This window comes from Cololabis saira, chromosome 9 (genome assembly GCF_033807715.1).
Source record: "Cololabis saira isolate AMF1-May2022 chromosome 9, fColSai1.1, whole genome shotgun sequence".
Taxonomy (NCBI): Eukaryota; Metazoa; Chordata; class Actinopteri; order Beloniformes; family Belonidae; genus Cololabis; species Cololabis saira.
Window position 1 is genome coordinate 34763229 of NC_084595.1, and position 21287 is coordinate 34784515.

The 21287-nt window shown below is 40.0% G+C and overlaps 2 protein-coding genes across 3 annotated transcripts; one reads left to right on the forward strand and one right to left on the reverse strand.

Moving 5' to 3' along the window:
* Window positions 1–8220: 8220 nt before the first annotated feature.
* htr1aa (5-hydroxytryptamine (serotonin) receptor 1A a) lies at window positions 8221–9850 on the reverse strand. The gene has a single exon (XM_061730032.1). The coding sequence runs from the start codon at window positions 9766–9768 to the stop codon at window positions 8479–8481; it is 1290 nt and encodes a 429-aa protein (XP_061586016.1). The 5' UTR covers window positions 9769–9850; the 3' UTR covers window positions 8221–8478.
* Window positions 9851–11502: 1652 nt separating this feature from the next.
* rnf180a (ring finger protein 180a) lies at window positions 11503–19996 on the forward strand. Of its 2 annotated transcripts, none has more exons than XM_061729354.1 (4): window positions 11503–12671; window positions 18023–18272; window positions 19136–19261; window positions 19583–19996. In XM_061729354.1, exons 1-4 carry the CDS (start codon window positions 11703–11705, stop codon window positions 19789–19791), a joined length of 1554 nt encoding a protein of 517 aa, XP_061585338.1. In that variant the 5' UTR covers window positions 11503–11702; the 3' UTR covers window positions 19792–19996. The 2 variants fall into 2 exon arrangements, with proteins under 2 accessions (XP_061585338.1, XP_061585339.1); XM_061729355.1 differs by having other exon boundaries at window positions 19586–19995.
* Window positions 19997–21287: the final 1291 nt, after the last annotated feature.

Below are 21287 nucleotides of genomic sequence, written 5' to 3' on the forward strand. Positions count from 1 at the left end.
CCTTCTAAATAATTTCACCCTGTTAGGAATTTTCCTACAATAAACAAGAAAATACTAATAAAAAGATAGCACTGTGGAGATGCTGTGGACTACCAAGTGCTTTCAAAGTCAAAATCAAGGTCATATTTATTTTAAAATGTCAATTTTATTGGGATATTCATTATGCTAGTCAGACTAATAGTTCTACAAATAATGGTACTTATCTCTGGGGGGCCCTACTGGCAGGGCCGCCGCAAGGGGTGTGCGAACCGTGCGACCGCACAGGGCCTCGCGCCCCAAGGGGCCTCGCGCTATGGGCCGTTTTTTTTTTTTTTCAATTTTTTTTCAATTTTTTTTTTTTCCCCTTATAAATATCAACAGTCACGTTCCATTACAGACCTAAATGTGTACTAGTCTGTGCATATCAATAAATATATGTGCAATGATGCGCGTGTCTGTTGTTCAATACAACTGATCAGACCAAGCGCAGACACAAGCTGCTCTGATCCAGACGGTGGAGTTGGAACAAACTGTCACACAATGTCGAGAGAACAAGACAGAATCAGGAAATTTCGATCAGGGGATGAAAAAAGAAAAAAAACTAAAGAAAATGGAAGAGTTTAATGCCTCTCTGAAAGGCTCGTTTGATAAATTTGTTACAAAAATCACCGATCCGACCGGGTCTCAAGCAGCCGTGGAGCCCCGCGTCGAGGCAAGAGATGATGATGAGGCAGGGGAAGGTATCCAGTATTTTGCTAATTGGAGAGTTAAAATTGCGCATATAGACACCCGATCCGACCCGAAAAACCCCCAAAATTTTGCGGGGGCCCCCCCATCCATTTCGCACAGGGCCTCGCAAATCTCCCAGGCGGCTCTGCCTACTGGTCCCTGATCCTGACCCTCATCCTCTTTGGTAACACACATGTAAGCCTTACTTCATTACTTCAAGATCGCTGAATACTGGAAGCATTCACAAACTTGTTCCGGATGAAACTCAGCTAACACATTTTGAAATCTTATGCTTGAAATAAATTGAATTGACAGAGAGAGGCACAATGGTAATGGTGTTGTTTCAGGCAGTGCTGATAAGTGTTGAATGATGATGACTGGAATGTGTTGCTTGAAGTATTCAGTTTTATCACGTTCTCCACAGCAGGGTATGTGTTTCACATACTCTCATTAATGTTTGTAATTTATTACTGTGAATGTTTCCCATCTTTGCTTCTCTGTGAGCTCTATTCTAGCTGTTATTTAAGCAGAATAAATTTAAACTCAAATCCCTCTCTTCTTAACAGATGCACACACACCTTACTTATTCAAGACTCAAGATAACTTCATTAATATTGTATAAACAACACACATAATTTGATGTACTGCTTAAGGGGTTACATCCACTGAAATGAACCCCATGTTAGAATTTCCATCTTTGCAGCACAAATTTACAGCCTGGTACAAAAAACAAAAACACTTGACTTGAGTCCAGTGAATAAAGACCTAACAGGATTATTATAGCATAACTAATTATATTTTGAAGATGATATATAATGTGCAGTTAACTGTACAAAGAGATCACTGTGGCTGGTTTTGGGTTGACCTGGAAGGATTTGGGGATTGCTTAGCAAAACAGGCTGAAGCAGCTACTGTATCTTCAGCGCGGGTGGAAGACTGATAACCACAGGACGCCATTGTGACTAATGCCCGTTTGTTGGATCCAACCTTATGTAGCCTCTTGTAGCAGTTGGATTATCTGTTTGAGAAACCTCTAGCTTGGATCATTTTCCGTATCATTCTGTACCCTTCCGACCAGACCACTAACCAACAGGTAGCTGAGCTGCATTGCTTGGCTGCGTAAGCCTCTAGGCTTTGTCCATCTGCAGGGGACCACGACCCAGACCTTGATATTCGGTGGGTGACGCAGGCCTCTGCAAAGGTCTTCATTTCAGCTCTAGCAGCACTTGTTGTTTCATTGACGTCACAGAGGTTTTTCCAGTTCTTTTAAAAAGGTCTGTGGTTCTGCCTAAAGAAATTGAACACATGCACAAGTAAAGTAAATTAATAAAACTTAAGCTAACGAATCATTATGCTCTTATCTAAACACAATCCAACTTATGCTAAAGTGACAGTTTAAGGAAAGAGCACTTATGAGGATATTGCACTTTTGTCATGAATTAGTAAATAACCATATCAGCTTAAAATGTATGAATAAATTTGATTTCAGGACCAAGTTAAGTGTAATAATGAATTTGGGATAGGACTTTTTTTTTATTCTTGCATGCTTTGATGGAACTGTAATGTTTGCCAGAGGGCAGAAATTCAAACAGCTGATGAGCAGCAAGAGAAGACTCTCCCAGGACGTAGCATATTTCTGCAGGAAGCAGGATGCGTATGTGTCTTCGGGACCAGGCAGATGCTTGTTGACAATATTTTGTGCAGCATTCACAACTCTCTGAAGTACCTTTTTATCTGCTGCAGAGCAGTTCCCATGCCGTGCACGATGCCGTGGGTCCGGGTCCTCTCAAAGGTGCAGTGGAACAAGGACATCAGCAGCTGTTGGGACTGGTTGATTTTCCCGTGATATTGTCTCTGTTTTTTCTTCATCGTTTTCTTTTTTTATGAGGTAGTGTGCATTACGTCTATGTGAGGTCCTCTGACATTTGTGTAGTCAAGAACTTGAGAGATCCTCACAATCGTTCATTTCTCAGCTTGTTTTTCTGTGTTTTTGCCCACCTGTGATTATCATGAAGTCTAGTTTGCATCCTTTTATTAACCAAAATAACAAATAAGTGAAGCAATAGAAAGATGCTGATGTTCAATACATCATCTCTGTGTCTGTCCACAGACATTTCCACCCTAATGTTGCAAAGCTGAAGAACATATCAAACAGCACTAAGAGATCCTGTGAGGAAAACGTGAGTTAAAAATAATAATTACAATAAAAAACTAAAAGCAACAGTGACGTTTGTCTTTTGTTGTGTAAGAGACAGGTGAGTTTTTTGTATATTTCAAAAGCTGAAGTTCCTGACTCACTGTTATTCCAACAGCGGTGAGATCGAAGCTCTTTATCTCTGTTATACTTCTGAATTGCCTGTGAAAGCAGCAAAGAGAGCAGTGGATTACATGTTGTTTACTCTTACCTGTTTTTGTAGTTGCTGTTGTCCTTGAGCACATACTGTATCCTCTGTCACAGTGATGAGTTTTTGCGAGGGTGTGTGTGCGCACACACACGCACACACACGCACACACACGCACACACACGCTGTCTTATCCATCAGCACATTTATTGCAGAATGAAACACAAATTACACATCTGTGTGACACTGTAAAAAAATAAAAAAATTGGTGGTATCAGAAGAAAATACTCAAACCTTCATTTCTCCATGTTGGAAGGATTTCTGTGCTGCTCAGTTTCAGGCAGGGACAAAGAGAGAACGTGCTTTTTGTGTGTGGGCTATGAGATCCTTGAGACATTCTCTGGGAGATCCAAAAGAGCTGGAAATGAGAAGAGGAAATATGACTTATGCTTGAGTCATATGTATTTCTCTCTTACTGTTTCCACATTTTGCTCTTTTATTGCCTCTGTTTTCATTTCAGCTCTCTCTTACATATCCTTTTCTTTTTTGTAAATAATTTTTATTTGTGTTTTTTTCCCTGTTTGCTTTCTTCTTATCCTCTAATGTTACCACCCACTGTTTTTCTCCTGTTGCTGTACAGACATCTTAGTTTAGCACAGTGACCTCTCGTGCTCAGAAGCCTATATGTCATCAGAATATATTGTTTGAAACCTTTTACACACTTTGATATAAAAAGTAATTCTTGTATAGAATAAATGGAATGTTATACTAATACGTAAACTGTAATAAATTGGTTGGACGTGAGAAAATTTCACTGATCATATTTCTTTCTGTATATCCTTTACTTGCATCAAAAAACTACCATCTCCTGTATTTGCTTTAACAGAGCAAATGCTTTTGTTTTGTTTTATTTTATTATTTCTATTCGTCATAAATTATTATACACTCACTGGCAATGTTAGTCCTTTTATCATCCAGGCTATTTTTTGCAGGAAAAAAAAGAGGTTGCAACTAATATTTTTCTACTGTCCCATTTATGAAAGTATCCCCCAGGTAGCCTAGATTTGCTGGTTTATTTTTAGGTTGTTGTTTTTTATTAACAACAACATTTCTTTACTCTAACAGGCTTGAGTTAGTGAAATAGTCTTGAATCTGAGTTCTGTTTTTGTATCAATACTAACATGCATGCTCGAGGAGCCAACAAAGAACAGCTCAAGTAAGTAATAACTCAAGTAAGTCATACAAAGGAAGGATGTGATCTGCTGGACAGAATTGCAGTGACAGACTGTTAAGTGAGCAGTGGGTTGTCTCCTGAGGAAAAGCTGAGAGAGTGGAGATTAGAGCAGGGCAGATTCACAAAAAATAAACAGATAAAAAAACAAAAGCACAAATACTGACACACAGAGATATTGCTTTTTCATCTCAAATCCTATTGGAACGCCAACAGCACTCAGCACTCTCCACCTTTAGCTTATCTGACTTTCTGTTTAATGATTGAGAGGGACTTCTGTTTTCATTATTGTATGATCAAAATATATATCATATTTTCACAGTCCTGTCTCAAAATGACCAAATAACCAAAACAATGTACATAAAGTTAAAAGTACACATGCTCATTTGATTTGCTGTGTTATGCTGCACTTAAATTGCCTCCAAATTATACAAATGGAAGCCTTATTTCTGGTGGCTTTTGATTGATATCGATCAGTAAAACTCTTTTGAAGAAGTGCAGCAAAGGAATGACAAATATGCAAACCAAATTAAATACTGCTTTGGTTACAGTAATAGGGTCTGCACAAACTGTCACATCACCCTTTGTGTTAAAAAGGAAGAAAATCTATGAATATGTAATATGTGATGTGTTGTTAGAGGTGGGGGTTGATGGCTTTAAGTGTGTTGAGACAAGTGAGTTTGCCTTTTCTCCCAGATTTATCTGAAATGCCTCTTTATGACTAGCAACACTTTTACATACAGCGTGTGTGTGTGTGTGTGTGTGTGTGTGTGTGTGTGTGTGTGTGTGTGTGTGTGTGTGTGTGTGTGTGTGTGTGTGTGTGTGTGTGTGTGTGTGTGTGTGTGTGTGTGTGTGTGTGTGTGTGTGTGTGTGTGTGTGTGTGTGTGTGTGTGTGCGTGTAAGAGAGAGATTGAAAATGAGGATTCCCTGGAAAAGAGTAATTGGCTTTGCCTTGTGCTTTAGCCAACCACTAATCTTTCTTTGCAGGTTTTGTGTATGATATTTGTGGAAATAGAAGAGCAGTTTGTGATGCTCAAAGTTTAACAACAACCATTGGTTTCCGAGAACATAATAAGACATTTCATGCTTTATAATCTTGGATGTCAGTTTTTTCAATCACTTTTTTTTCCCTTTTAAACACCCTTGTCATATTTTGAGGCAATAAAACCTCTAGCTGTTGAAAACACCACAACAAATTATATTTATATATTTTCCTGAGTAAAGCATTTAGAGCTTAAATCGTGAACATCGCAGTTCAACTTTATTTTACCTCAGGCAAGCCATCAGAACTGCATGTACACTATTATGCATGTGCTGGCTCTTCTGCTTATCAGCTAGTGAGAGAAAAAATGTATGTATGTATGTATGTATGTATTCATATAACAGACGTGTGCACAAGCTGACATAACCATTAGTTAGAATCAGGTGTGTTGATGGAAGGAAACACCTTAAACATGCAGGATAGTGGGCCCTGAGGACCAGGGTTGAAGACCACAGCCTTACTGGAATGAATTTACAATCCCAGCCTCTGATATTAAAGCTCAGAGATGCTTTGTAATCCTGTTAATCAAGACCAACATGTAATGATATTAGTGTGATTCACAGCTATACTGTCTTCTGTGCGGTGGCTCACATCACATCCTCTCGGCCTCTCATAAGCCCAGAAGCTGGCCTAAAGGTTACAAGTACTGTATGGGATTAATTTTCCAAAAAGCATTTTGATTGCAGTGATGCTGCATGAAAATGCCAGGGATATACACCTACTGAGGTTTTATGTCTTCCTGCTTCCTTTTTATATGTCTCCCGGGTCCAGATACAGTTTCAAACTCTTTGATTTTTCAAAATCGATTACAATTTTTTTTATCTTTTTGATCTGAGGAATTTATCATTAAAAAATGTAATATCTTGAAATGTTCTTTTGTTTTAATTTCATCATTTTTGAAGTGAGTCATTCACATAATAATTCTTTTTTGGATGAACAGTCTTTTTTATTTTATTTTTCATTTTTTTCCTCATCTGAACTTCCCGAGAGTTATTTGTTATTCATTGTGACTATCAGCTCATTAGTTCAGCTTTAGTGCAGAACAAATTACTTGGAGAAGTATCACTTGGATAACATGATTAATGTGAAAGTGATTCGTGTGAGATATTAAACCAAATGTTTATTACATAAAATGCTAAATAAAATTGTGACTGAATTGATATATTCATCTTTTATAATTGTGAAAATAAAGGTCTAACCCAATATAAAAGCTACTACTCTGTGACTGTTAATGAGCTGTGGCTGCACAAGTTTTAATCATGATAAGTTACAGTCATATGCTGAGTTTTATAAGGTTGTTTTTTTTCTTCTGCTATCTATTAAATGTGCTCACTGTTTCTTGTATAGGGTTGGTGGGGGTGGGAGTCAATCCCAGCTGCAGTTGGGCCAGAGGTAGATTACACCCTGCATAGGTCAACACAAAGAGACAGACAACCATACAAGCTTACACCTGAAGCCAAAGGAGAATCCCTGAAGAGGATAACACACATGTCTTTGGACCGTAAAAAGAATCAGACTGACAGGCACATGGAGAAAATGCAAACTACAAGGAGAAGCTACCAGCAAGTTTGAAGGAAAACTGGTAACCCCTGTGTTGCTGTGCCACTGAAGTTAAACTGCCAGAGATGATGAATTGTTCATGTTATTTTCAAATAAACTAATAAGAATAAATCCTCCACAAAAGAAGAAGGATTTATACTTTTTTCGTTACCTGCTGGGAAGTGATTATTGTTTCATGTGTGCAATTTTTAACATTTTATATGACAATACTTTTAAGGCCCAGCAATCATTCATTAATGCACCAGTTACACATTCTTTCCAAGACCTCAGCTCAATCATGTGAATAAATCATCATCAAACATCAATAATTGCTGCTTAAAGAGGTGGAATTGTGGGTGAGAAAAATAAAAGGATTGGACTGAAAAGTTATCCAATCTTCACTTTGGGATTACTAGGGGATCTTTAAAGTCAAAAACTCAGACATAAAGTCTCAGCTGGCAGTTTGCCCGTGGTTCTAACTCGCACACAATCCCTTGAGCTTTTTGTGCTGCCACAGGACGGGTGAGATTGACGCCCATCTTGTGGCCTCACTGGGGCGTCTTTCTGAAAGCTGTTTTCCTCTTTCCTGTTTCAATATATGCCAGTCTCTATCTTTGTATCTGTTTTTCTGTGGATTTGTATCTGGGATTTAGGGGACAGATTAAATGAGTTACCACATCTGTCCAGCCTAGATGTTTCCTGCAATGCTTTGTGTCATGTAGCCATTAAAAAAAATGTGTTTATTATAAGTAACCATCTTTGCTTTTTGTTTTGCCTGTGTGTGGTAACTTTATCATTGAGATTTTCTTAATGTCCACAAAGCTCTGATGGGTGCTTTTTTTTTCTCCAACACACAGGAGACAATCTTGGAGTCAGAGTGGGACAATGAGGAACTGACTAAGCAGAGAAAATGAGGCAGACTGAGACATTATTGTATATCTAATCCCAGGATCTGATGGAAAATCGGTTGGTCCTATTTGATATCCATTAGCTAAATAACCCATGACACAGAATACATTGATAACCAGGCCATCTCCCATCAGCATCATGACAGCCTGTCAAAAGCAAGTGGATAAGTTGCTCACTGCTTTGTTTGCAGGGCAACACAGAAAATTGGATTGATTCCTCATGACCTAACTTTTATGACGCTGTATAAAACAGATGAATATAGGCCCTAATCTTTTTCTTGCTAAATTAATTCTCATTTTCTGAACAAAAATAGACTCAGATTTAATGACAAACTGATTGCTTTTATTGTTCCAGTGCTACAAAGCTCGTGGTGTGGCACAGAAACCTCATGTCTCATGACAAAAATGCATGAAATCAGCACAAGACACTTCTTGCATGGTAATACAACGACGTTTGTCGTTGAATGTGGGATATTTAGAGGCTACAACACTGATGTAACATGAGCTTGTACATTTAGAACGAAATTTCAGCCTTTGACCCGTTTCAGAGGTGCTTTATCGTTATATATCCTCCAATACACGCCTTAACCAGACTGTCCCTGAATGAGTCCGTGAGTTATTTTATTATCATTTTTGCTGCTCCACACAGTAGAGTGAACATTCCCCGCCCGGAGTCGTAAGTAAACGCAAATGTTTTCACTGTATGTTTTAATGTCTGTGAAATTTGCATTTTAGCATCTTCTTGAAAGCATTTTGGAAGTCTTTGTTGAAGTAGGCATATATGATAGGGTTCAATAGGGAGTTGGAATAGCCCAGCCAGTTTATAACTGCACCCAGCCACTCGGGCATGTAGCAGCTGTCTGCACAGAAAGGTAGTACCAGAGCGACGATAAAAAAGGGCAGCCAGCAGAAGATGAAAGTTCCCATGATGATCCCGAGGGTTTTCACGGTTTTGCGTTCCCTGGACAGCGCCAACTTCCTCTTTGCCCCCGAGTTTTTTTCATTCATTGTCTCATAACCCCGCGATGACTGAGGGGTGTTGGGCAAAGGTAAGTGAGTTTTGGAGTTGCTGATAACTTCTATAATCTCCAAAGACTCGCCCTCGTCTCCGTGCTTCACCGCGCCGTTTACGCACGGGGACCCGGGCTTGGACTCGTGGCAGCGCTTGTTCCAGCCTTTGCCACCGGCGCTCTCCCCGTTCTTTTTCTTCATGAAGATGGCCGGAGACACCGTCAAGCACTTGTCCGAAACTTTTGCTCTCTCGGTTTTCTTGACGCTCTTTCGAATCCGAAACCGAGCCGCTTTGAATATCCGTCCGTACAGGATCAACATGAGGATGAGAGGGATGTAAAAAGCCCCGAACGTGGAGTAGATGGTGTAGCTCGGGTCCTGGCTGATGATGCACGCGTCCGGGTTCGCTCTGTCCTCCGCGCTTCTCCACCCGAGCATCGGCGGGATGGAGATGGAGAAACCGATTAGCCACGTAACGCAAATCAGGAGCACAGCTCGCTTTGGTGTCCGCTTATTTACATAGTCGATTGGGTCCGTTATGGCCCAGTATCTGTCCAAGGCAATTACGCACAGGTGGAGGATGGAAGATGTGCAGCACAGTACATCCAGAGAGATGAATAAATCACAGATCCCCTGTCCCAAAGTCCACTTGTTTAAAACCTGATAGAGGGCCGCCATTGGCAAAACCAGCACTGATACCATCAAGTCTGTCACTGCCAAGGATCCGATAAGATAGTTGGCCACATTCTGGAGAGATCTCTCGAGGGCGATGGCTGCCACGACGCATGCATTGCCAACGATGGAGCAGAGAATTAGGGCCCCGAGGAACAGAGAGGTGATAATCTGGTAACTCAGCATGAGATCTGGCACATGCCCAGACCCCGTGCCATTCTCAGCCCCGACCCAGTCTGCAACCACGTCCATCCCTTCAGGGTAGCCGGCTGTCGTGTTGTTGCTGCTGTTGCTGCTTATTGTAAGAAAATCCATAATGCCACCACTCACGGAGCTGCAACTTTTTGTCAGAGCAGTGGTTGGACTCGCAGCTAAGTGAGCAGAAGCAGTCAGCCGCTCAGACCGCTGCCGCTCTGCGCTTTACTGCTTCCACCGGGCTGCTGTCAGGACGCATGACGCACACGTGTTTGTGAGTGTGCACGAGAGGGGGAATGTGTGTAGCAGCCCATGAGTGCTGAGTCCTGACAGCCGGGTGCGCTCACTGGTACTCTGGATCATCTGAGCATGGCGACGCCGTCAATTCATTTATACCAGCAGCTTCGGGTATACGTCAGATCGGGAGGAGGTCGCCCTGGACTTTTGCGCCTTGGCTCTCCTTCCTTCTCCGGTTTTTCCACTGCTGACAAACGACAAGGGTGCTACTTTTTCTTTTGCCCCTACTTTAAAATGCTCTTTGGAGTCACTAACTTCAGTATTTTTTTATTTAAGCGTATACATCTTCACGCGGGTAGGAGTTAGTCAGGAGTAATGCTTATAAACTTGATGAAGAAAAGTGACTCGAATGGAAAATATTCATCTTCAAAATATCGTGTCTCTTGTTTCAGTTCACTGTTTTATTAAAGCATATGTTTATCATTACAACTATAAAACATTTTCACAGTTTTTACAGGTACTGAAATATTTTTTTCGGAGATGTAGAAAAAGTCTAAATGAGCTGGTCGTTCGGAGCCAAATGCAGTTTCAGGACCAGGGACAGCTCCTGCAGCGGCTGTCCAGAGAGGAACGCTACTGCCACCTGCAGGTTACACTGATTATTACAGCACATGGGAGTTCCTGCTATGCTCAGACGATTACCTGTTCCAATGAGGGAAGCCGGCTGCCATCGGTGTCACTTTTTCTAATTTGATAGTTGGACTCCAGAGTAAGAAGGTGCAGAAAGAGAAATAGAAGTAAAATGTATGTATTTGAGTGCGTGCGCGTGCATGTGTGTGTGTGTGTGTGTGTGTGTGTGTGTGTGTGTGTGTGTGTGTGTGTGTGTGTGTGTGTGTGTGTGTGTGTGTGTGTGTGTGTGTGTGTGTGTGTGTGTGCGTGTAAGAGAGAGATTGAAAATGAGGATTCCCTGGAAAAGAGTAATTGGCTTTGCCTTGTGCTTTAGCCAACCACTAATCTTTCTTTGCGGGTTTTGTGTATGATATTTGTGGAAATAGAAGAGCAGTTTGTGATGCTCAAAGTTTAACAAAAACCATTGGTTTCCGAGAACATAATAAGACGTTTCATGCTTTATAATCTTGGATGTCAGTTTTTTCCAATCACTTTTTTTCCCTTTTAAACACCCTTGTCATATTTTGAAGCAATAAAACCTCTAGCTGTTGAAAACACCACAACAAATTATATTTATATATCTCCCTGAGTAATGCATTTAGAGCTTAAATCGTGAACATCGCAGTTCAACTTTATTTTACCTCAGGCAAGCCATCAGAACTGCATGTACACTATTATGCATGTGCTGGCTCTTCTGCTTATCAGCTAGTGAGAGAAAAAGCTGACACTGTGGTAATGGGTGTCACAGGAAGAAAAAAAAAACATGGCTCTGGCTTTTTCACCATATTTTTTCGTGAGCTAGTGGTTGCATAGCAGTGTGTTTTCTATAGGTTGCTCGGAACAATAGAGAGGCCATGAACAGTGCACCTATTGTGATGGGGCTCACCATGGGGACTTTGTCTTTGTCAACAGTGTGGAATGCCCCAGGGGGTTCACATGGGCTAGCAGGGCAGAGAGCTTCACTGCTCACCTCCTCTGAACTGGAACCCTCCCTCTAGCTCTTAAACAGAGCTTAAACCTACTCATCCAGAAGAAGTGGGATGCTGAAAGAAGCATGAGGGATGGATTGCAAGGGTAAGACAGGGTTAGTTGGTTGAAGCTGTATCAGATGTGTTCCACTGTGGACTGAGGGACCTAAAACTAGCACCATGAGCTTCCAAGGAGGAGTCTCTGTTGCAAATGGCTCAAGCATGGAGGAACCTGGTGACGAAAACAGAAACCATGAAACCCGCACCACGTGTTCAAAAGCTTTGAGGACTAGGCTGAAGAGTACCGACCCAGCCTTGGAAGGAAGGTCAAGCAACATGGAGCAGCTGGTGAGACCTCCCCTGCCTGGAAGAAAAGCACACCGAAAGACCGGTACTGAGGGCAACAGAGGACGATGGAGAGAAGGAAACCCAGGAAGAAATGAGGACAGACAAAGGACTGAACATTTAGGAGCCAAGGAAAGAGAAAGACAAAGGCTAAGAAAGGTGGAAAGAGCTGAGACACATGACGAGAGAGCCCAGGAAAAACAAGAAAGAGGAAGCACTGACAGTTTGTCCAGCAGTAATTCGGATGTTCAGTTGAGCAGCATTTCGGAAGCTGGAGAACGATCAAACAACTCACAGAGAGGACACGCATATCCTAAACCTCAGGGAATTGGCTTTACCCGGACTACTACTACCAATTTAAACTTTCAATCAACTCGGCCTGCTATCCAGTCCAGATCCACACCTCTGTCACCACAAAGACTTCCATCCAGGCCAGCAGCAGGAAACACACACAGCTACTCATTTAATGCCAGAGATACAGATCCGTTCTGGGTGGAGGTGATAACAGGAGCTGCATCTGAACAATCATCTCCAAACCATCAGAGTCAGACTCACAACCCACATGCCACCACCTCAGAACCAGAAGAAGACGAGGATGAGGGGAATGCGGAAGATGAAGAGGAAGAAGGAAGTGGGGTGGTGGAGGTCATGAGTCAAGCCATCCCCACCGGAATTCTGCTGCCCTCTGTTCCTTTTGGGGACATGAGGATGAGTAAAAGAGAAAAGAACAGGATTAAAAGTCTGAGAAAGAGGCAGAGAAGAAGAGAAAAATGGAGACAAAGTCAACAGCAGGACAGCAGACAGGTAAATCACACTGTTGGCTCGGAAGCGACTTACCCAATACACAAAGACTTCTAACAAGGACATTAATCTTTGAGTCACATGAGTAGTAAAATTATTGAACTAATGTTAAAATAATACTTTTAAAATGCAGAGGGGACATTAAATTGTTGTATATTGTAATTTACCAATACAAAAAAAAAACACCAGGAAAGAAATTCATAGATAAAGAGGCAGATAGATCAATAGATAAAGCAGTCCCCTCTCTTGTCCTCCCCTGACCAGAAAATCAATGTAAAAGATCATTGCAATGGCTAGAAATGACCTGTCTGTATTTCAGTGGAGCTGAAAAAGCCTCCAATTGAAGATACCGCATTGTTTCATCAATATACATGATCAATATATCAGGTGTACGTAGTAAAGTGCTCTCAGAGCTCCAGAGCAGTCCCTAACACAAAGCCAACTTCTTTTTGTGATGCAACAATTTAAAATCAGATCACGGGCTAATCACATTTTCTCTCCTGTTATATAACCAATGCTATTCTCAATACTACATATGCTTTGTCATCCCTCCTTTTTTATGGATGCTTATCTAAAAAGTTTTAGTTTGCATAATGCAGCAGACCTCAAAATAAATTAGGAAATTACCATATTTAATTTTACATTAATTACATTTTATCATTTAGCAGTTGAGTTTATCCCAAGTGACTGAGAATCAAAATGAGAATCGACTTTTGAGCTTCTGTAAAGCAAAAACCACTCAAAACATTTGTATCTACAATTAATGCCTGATAAAGAAAAAAGTTAAAGATTTGTGAGCATGAGTGCATGATATAGGAGAGAAAATACTTGTGCAGTATTACGTCTGACCTATATTTATTTATAGCATCTTATGTTACTCTGTGTGTGTGTGTGTGTGTGTGTGTGTGTGTGTGTGTGTGTGTGTGTGTGTGTGTGTGTGTGTGTGTGTGTGTGTGTGTGTGTGTGTGTGTGTGTGTGTGTGTGTGTGTGTGTGTGTGTGTGTTTGCATACATTCATTTCATCCAGACTCTGACACTTGACAGCCATATCGACACCCAGCTCATTTCAATAGCCATTGTGTGTGTGGGTAAAAGTGGGGTTACATCTGAATTAGTTGCATGATGAGGCTTGGGCAGAGAGCCCTTCAAAAGAGAACAGACAAAAGAGCAGAGAGCTCTGACTGGATGCTGCAGATCTGCCGTCATGTTGGAAAACTAGAATTATTCTAACTGCTGTGTTACAGAATGATGAATAGAATTAGTTGATGTGAGACTTTCATAATATTGGTGTCCTAATTCAAGGCTTCCTGCTGATAATACTGGTGGTAGTTAACATATTATTTTCTCTTGCATACTTGGGGAGTGTTTTTACTGCAAGGTTTTTACTGCAGATGATAATACTTGTAAGCCACTTCAGTCTGTTGATCGACTTTATGTCGGACCATAAAATACTGTATTTTTGGTCCAGCAGTATATTTTGCATACATTTTATTAGGGATTTACTGGTGTTCTCAGCTAACTTAGGGCAAAAATGTTAATTTGGCTCATTAGATATTGTTTTTAACTGGAATTCTGAATGAGGCTGCATGCTCATCTATCAATTACTTTTATTTTTACTTGGGAGAAGTTCAGTAGAACAACAACTTTTACTAGTTTTTTTTAGCTCTTCTACTGGCTGGCCAGTCACAGTCACAGTCCCAGTGGTCATTCCTTGAGAGAAAATAGGTGAGTTGCTTATTTCCTTAACATCTCCTCTCTTAAACTCTTTACTCTTGGACAAAAAGGAATCACCCGGCAACGTTTCATGGAAATATTCAGTAGTTTATAGTTTTGCTCATACATTGTGGTAGTTGTCCTCCAAGCAGAAGGTCTGTGGATTGAGCTCTATCCAAACTGTCTTTTCTCACAGTGCTGCTCTCGTGCCTGGATAAGTAGGGTAAGTGATGCCAGGAAGGACCTCTGACCTACAAATACCAGGCCAAATCAGTACACACAACACAATTATCTACAGTGGCAACCCCTAAAGAGAAAAAGCTAAGAGAAGAAGAACAAAAAGAAATACACAAGCACAGATGTACTTTAGAACCAAAATATTATTTTCATTAGTGCTTCTATACCAAAAAATGCCAGTTTTATTCATTTCAGTCAGACAACTCTGGCAGTAAGTTTGAAACACTTTATTGTAACACATATTTAGCTTTGGCGTTTAGGCTCCATTCGAGCAAAGTGGAGGTGGGATTGAAAGGAAACTTGGTTACGAAATCTGAAGGCATCTAAGAATGCATACGTCTTGCTCCTTAAATAGGTCAAAGAACAAATTGAGTAATTGGAACGAACCATTCAGAGGAGAGAATAAGCAGGTGCATTTAGGGATTTTACAAGGGAGTGTGTTCTATATCATTCATAGACTTATGGGTAATTTTATCCTTATAAATTGACATTTTTATTTTGGATGTGAATTGTAGTTTTGCAATGAAGAGTTAAAAAGAAACACCTAGCATTCCAACCTTTTACTTTACTAATTCGACTTGATATAAAAGAAATAATGAAAAAAAAACTCATCTTTGGTGACAAACTCAGATTTCTTTTTTTCTTTTTTTTTGTAATATTTAATCTCTCTATCTGATCTCCCTTTTCCTGCTCTGCCAGCTGCCCTGCGGCAGGAGTTTCCCCACTTATGAACCAGGTCCTGCTCAAGGTTTCTTTCCTCCTAAAGGGAAGTTTTTTCTTGCCAATGTTTGGCTTAAGGTTTTTCTCCCACCAGGAGAGTTTTAACCTGCCATTGCTTATGAAATAATTGCTCGGGGGTCGTGTTCTGGGTCCCTGGAAAGCCCATAGAGATAACTTCTGTTGTAATAGATGCTATATAAATAAAATTGAATTGAAGTGAATTACTTTCCCATCTTCATGTTTTTGTGGCTCCATTACCATAACTATATCGTTATTACATTCTTTTAGTCAAAACATTGATATAACTTTGCTATGTGGTACAAAATGAGTCTTAGTTTCTGAATTTCCATGTACAGTAACTCTGCAGCTGCGTCACAGCACTTTGTGCATGCCGCACGCACAGAGATGCTGTGGGTGTTTTTTGCTTAACAGCAAACCACAGGAAATGATTTCATCCTGTGTGATGGAGAGGAACTCAAGTGTTGGTTTTCTCCTAATGCTTTTCTTTCTGCTTGTTCTAATTGCGGTTGAAGAAAAGCTGCCCTCATTTTGGTTGCCGTTTGAAGAAATACTCTTTAAGAATTAGAAGTTAATTGTGTTGTCGTTTTATCAAGGAGTTTGTCTAATTTGCTTTTAAGGTTGCAAAATAGGAGTTTGATATTGAGTTTAATATTGAAATCAATTCATCAAATTGATCAGTCTGTCCCAAGTTATTATTATTCTTTTTTTTATATTCATGTATCTATTTAGCATTGTGACGAGGACGAAGGGGCCAAGTTATTGTGCATGTTACCAAACAAGAGCCTGAACGATCAGCTATGATCACTCAAAAACAGTGTGGTTAGTGTTTGATCTCCTGTGTTAATGACACACCTTGGGAAGCAGGAGGTTGTTCTGCAGGGAAGTCCCTGGAGCTCCCCCTGGGTGATAGAGTGGTAATTACTCCAGAAACACCCTGTGCCGTTTTCAACAGTAGAGTGCCACACAGGAATACTCCAGGGGTCTGCCGACACATGTCTGAGGAGGAGGAGGGGGTACATGAGAAGGCTCAGGTGTATCCTCTTACATGAGTTATAGCTGAGATTCAAAAATGGGAAGCTGAATGTGTATTCAGGTGCAAAGACACTTGGGAGAGAGGATAAGTCAACTGTTCAAGAGACAGAGGGAGACTGAAGAGACTGAAGCTGTGCTGCATGCTACTGTATGTAAGAATGCTGCAAATGTCTAAGCTGAACTAAAAATAGTGAAACAATGACCTTCTGTGGGTTAGACTTAGTATATTTATTGTATAGAAGTGTTTATACTGTACATGACTCATAGTGTTGCTGTTGGAAAGCCAACAGTACATTCAAGTGGCATGCACTCAGATCACTTCTGTTTCATGTAGTGAGCTTAAACAAAGACCCAAATCGAGGTTAAATTATTTTAACAATGTTTACACTTTGCCAGGAAATGTAAATGGACTGTCCTGTAAACTCACACCTGTCACCCTCATGTCCTCACACATTATTACGCTGTATCTGGGTGCGTGACAAAGAGGGTTTTAAGTTTGTTTGTTTTGTTTCTGATGAAAAAAGGAAAAAAGGATGATAATATAATGAATATAATGGCGAGATCAAGTATGGGAACCCCTTTGAATTAACGGCTCTTTTGCATGAAGTTACCACAAAATGTGATCTGATCTTCATCTAAATCACCATAACAGATGGGAGAAGGTCTTAAACTGGTAACGGGCCATCATGTTTCCTTGTGTCTTCACTGGACATTCACTGTGAAGGAGGGGAAAAAAGGACGAGTAAACAGTTTGAGTTAATAGCTTCCTCTGGATCAGATCTGCACAACATTCAGGATGAATTTTTCACTGTTTTCACCTTCTTACAGAACTGATTTTCCTTTTGTTGCTTATCATGTTGTTTCTCGTCCAAACCTTAAAAAATTACAACCTATCATACCAGAACGACACATGCTTTCAAATTAACACACACATATTTAAACATTTATAAACATTTTCATGAGCAGCCGGTCTGGGAAAAGGAAATGTTTGTTGTGTGTTTGTTTTAAGACACAATGTTGGCTCACATATGCTTGAATTCTGAATTTTCAAGATGCTGCTTGATTGTTAAATGTTCATATCAGATTTTACAAATATGGGACCCAAATGTAGAAGGCTAACAACCTGGAGAAAAATCAACAAAGTATTTTATTTTAACAAAAGGTGCTGCTTCAGTAAGATAGCATAAGTTGCAAAATGAAAATACTTTAGAGAAACAACAAGAAAATGACTCTTTTGTGACTGATGAGCTGACAACACACCAGCAGGGAAAGAAGGAAAAGCAGAACAATATAGACACTGGAGCTGACAGGCGACAGATGTGAACAAGCAGGACAGAGGAGAGCAGGGGAAGTCAAATCTAAACTAACACAAAAGGAATGACACTTTTGAAATAAGACATGGTGTAAAGCAACTAGTTGACACAGAGAAGAGCAGATATATTGAAGAACAAAGTCTTCATCAAGTGTAAACTACAAAAAACCCCAGAAAATGAACAAACAACCCCCTGCAACAAAAAGCAATAAAATAACAAAACACAAAACAGGAAAACCTAGAATACGTAATCAAAACACTACATTATGACAGTTTGAAGCTGTTTTTTGACACGTCTGCCTTTTTCCATCCACTCCCAGAGTTCAACAGGGAACCCAACGACCACCAGCAGCAGCAGCAGCAGTGAGGATGATGAGGCCGTGAGCATGAGGGACAAAGAAGGTTTTATCTGCGCCGTGTGCCTGGACGTGTACTTTAGTCCTTACATGTGTCATCCCTGCAATCACATTTTCTGTGAACCCTGTCTGAGGACACTGGCAAAGAACAGCCCCACTAACACCCCCTGCCCCCTGTGCAGAACAATCATCACGCATGTCTTCTTCCAGAAGGGTGAGATAAAGGACCACAACACTTTACCTAACACAATAATAACGGTTAAGTGAAATGAATGAATGAATAAAAGAATAATAAATTAGCATGTACATATAAAAGTCGTGATAAAAACATAGGATAGCATGTGCTTCAGTTGAATGTCCTGCAGTTGTTGGTTGTTGCTCAGACCACATCTAAGCTGCAGATTGTTCACAGGGCCCAGCTGCAGAGATCCTATAGGGAGCAGGGTGGACTTTTAGTTCAGCTCTCACCAGATGAGTCACTGAAGCCGAAAAAGCAAAATCAAACACACTCTGAACCCTTTTCTTTGGTGCTTTCTAGTGGAAATTCAAAGAGGTGTTCCTTTTTTTGGTGGACACTGTGATCCAGGAAGACCAGATTGCTTTTGTACACCAGTGAAAACTGAAACGCCAACCGACAAGCATTTGCCCAGCATGTGTTTATGCACATGTATATTCTGAGATTTGACAAATGTATTTTTATGTAATATCTTGATGACTAAATACTAATTATGTGCAATCTAGACTGATTTGGACAAAGCTTTGAATAAGTAGCAGCGTCTGGGATTGACTTTGGCCTACTTCTGGGTGCAGAGCGTGATTGGATAGCTGGTTATGAGGACTGTAGAAATGCTGAGAGCCCTTGTTAATGATTAGATGACAAGATTAGATTCTCGTGTTGATTACCAAAACCAGGGTCACACTCAAACAAGGAGAAACAAGGACGATATAAGAGAGTCCAGTGATTCTATATCTGCAGTTATATTGAACACATTGCCTATTATATATCCATGATATGAAGAAGTTGAGATCAATGTCAAACTATAACTACTCTTAAATGTATCTTTGTCATTTCTCTAGAGCTAAACCAGACAGCAAGGACATTCTTTCCAAAGGAATATCTTTCCCGGAAGCAGATCTTCCAGAAAGCAAGTTGTGCGAAGTGGCCTCTTCCAAGCTGCAGAAAGCTCTTCCGCATCTTTGGAGGCAAGTTTATACAAGTAGGACCAACAGTTGGGTATGATGCCAGCTGCTCAAAAGGCTGTACATGAAAACTAAATACTGAAAAACTGAAAAGGTTTCAACAGCATTTCAAAAGCTAAATTAGTTTGTTTCAGCGTGTATGAACAGGGACAAAAAATATGCCAATTTCATACCACCACAGATGAAACTGCTCTTGTTACTCTTAAGAAACTATCTGGAGTCCTTGTAATACTGATAGATTATGCAGATGGTTTATGTTTGAGCGTTAGAACTATCTGACGTCCACCACCAGGTAGCTGAAATGACTGATTTGTCTTTTTAAAGCAGGCTTCCAGCGACAGCCAACTCCCATTACAAGACGGCAGTTTCCCCATGGAGGAGGCTACCGCCTGGAAACCATGGACTTCGAGGACGACTCTCGAGGTTGGCGATTTGACATGGACATGGTTATCATCTACATCTACTCTGTGAACTGGATTATCGGCTTCTTCATATTCTGCTTTCTTTGTTATATTTTTTTCCCTTCTTTTTGACGGTCATAACAATGATTACAGGAGTGAAAGTCAAACAGAGAATGTTGAAGACTGATGAAGGATAAGATTAATTGTATGTATTCAGGAAAAAGTGCAAACTGAGTTGTAGAGATGAAAGATGCAGATGAAAAGGTGTGGTGGAGGGCAAACATCTGCATTGCAACTGGTGGAAGATGGTTTGGGCCAGTTCTACCTGCCCATCTGACCAATAAATGGGGTCCCATAAGGGTTTGTTGTTCACAGGTTCCGTGTTGGCTTCATGTGAATTGCTGAGGTACATTGATGATGAAGGACATGGTTGTCTTATTCAACTCCCACTTGGGCCAATTCCATAAGTGAACCCTAGTGGGCAGTTCACGTAGGGCCAACACGGAAGCAGGGCACAATCCCATATGGAGCCTAATTTTCCTGCTCATTTATATCTCAGATGGGCCCAATATGCAAATGTTGGCTGGGGGATGTTCAGATGGACATTTTCTAAAAAAAAATGTAGTCCGCCTGCGAAGAGGAAAGTTGATATAACAGCTCATATGTTGAAGTGTTTTAATTTCAACACTGCTGCAATAATAATAATACTAATAATAATTATTATTATTATGATAATTATGGTAATAATAATAATTATTATTTTCTTGAAGCCCTTGTTTTATGATGATATGAGGCTTTGTGTTCCTTTTTTACCATACACAATAGGAAACTTATATCTTTATAATTACAATGTGTTACATACAATGCATCTTGCTATATGTTTACATTTCTTGTTAAATTTTTGATTAGAGATACATGTTTTTTTCTCTTCAAGATCATTCTGGAAGAAATAAGTGTTTGCACTGAATGAAGCTCTTTTATATCTAAACATGACACAAAGATGCATAAAATTTTGTAAATGCAACTTTTGAATCTGTAAATCGGAAATTATTTCCAATTTAGGGAATAAACTCAAGTGGTTAAGTCAAATGAATTGTATTCATTCCTTTTTCTGCTTAAGTTACTAAGCGTTTGTTTTTTGTTTTTTTCTTTGATTGAGCTTGCCATAATGAATGCAAAACAGGGCATCCATGATCCTTTAATTAGTGTTGATTTATTTATCAATTTACTTATTAAAAAAAAGGTTCCTACAAACTTGTAAAACTGTTTATATCATATAGATTACGTATATGCCAAAAACAAAAAGAGGGCAAATCATTTAGATGTTTAGTTGACCATTTATTTATCTGATGACTATATTCTAAACCACACGATTATTATGAATTGCATATGGGGTACAGATATCTTTGTATCCAATTGTGAAGAAATTCAAATATAATAATTTGCGATTCTTTTACATTTTTATTTACTTAGTCATTTTCATTTATATAGTAAATATAGCGTTATGTGTGTTGGTGATTGCAGACTCCAGCATTGTTAGTTTGGTGAAGCTGATGTGTTGTCAGATGGGGACGGTATTTATGCATTGAACAAGTACTATTAGAGTTTATTTTGCAGAAAGCAGAGGC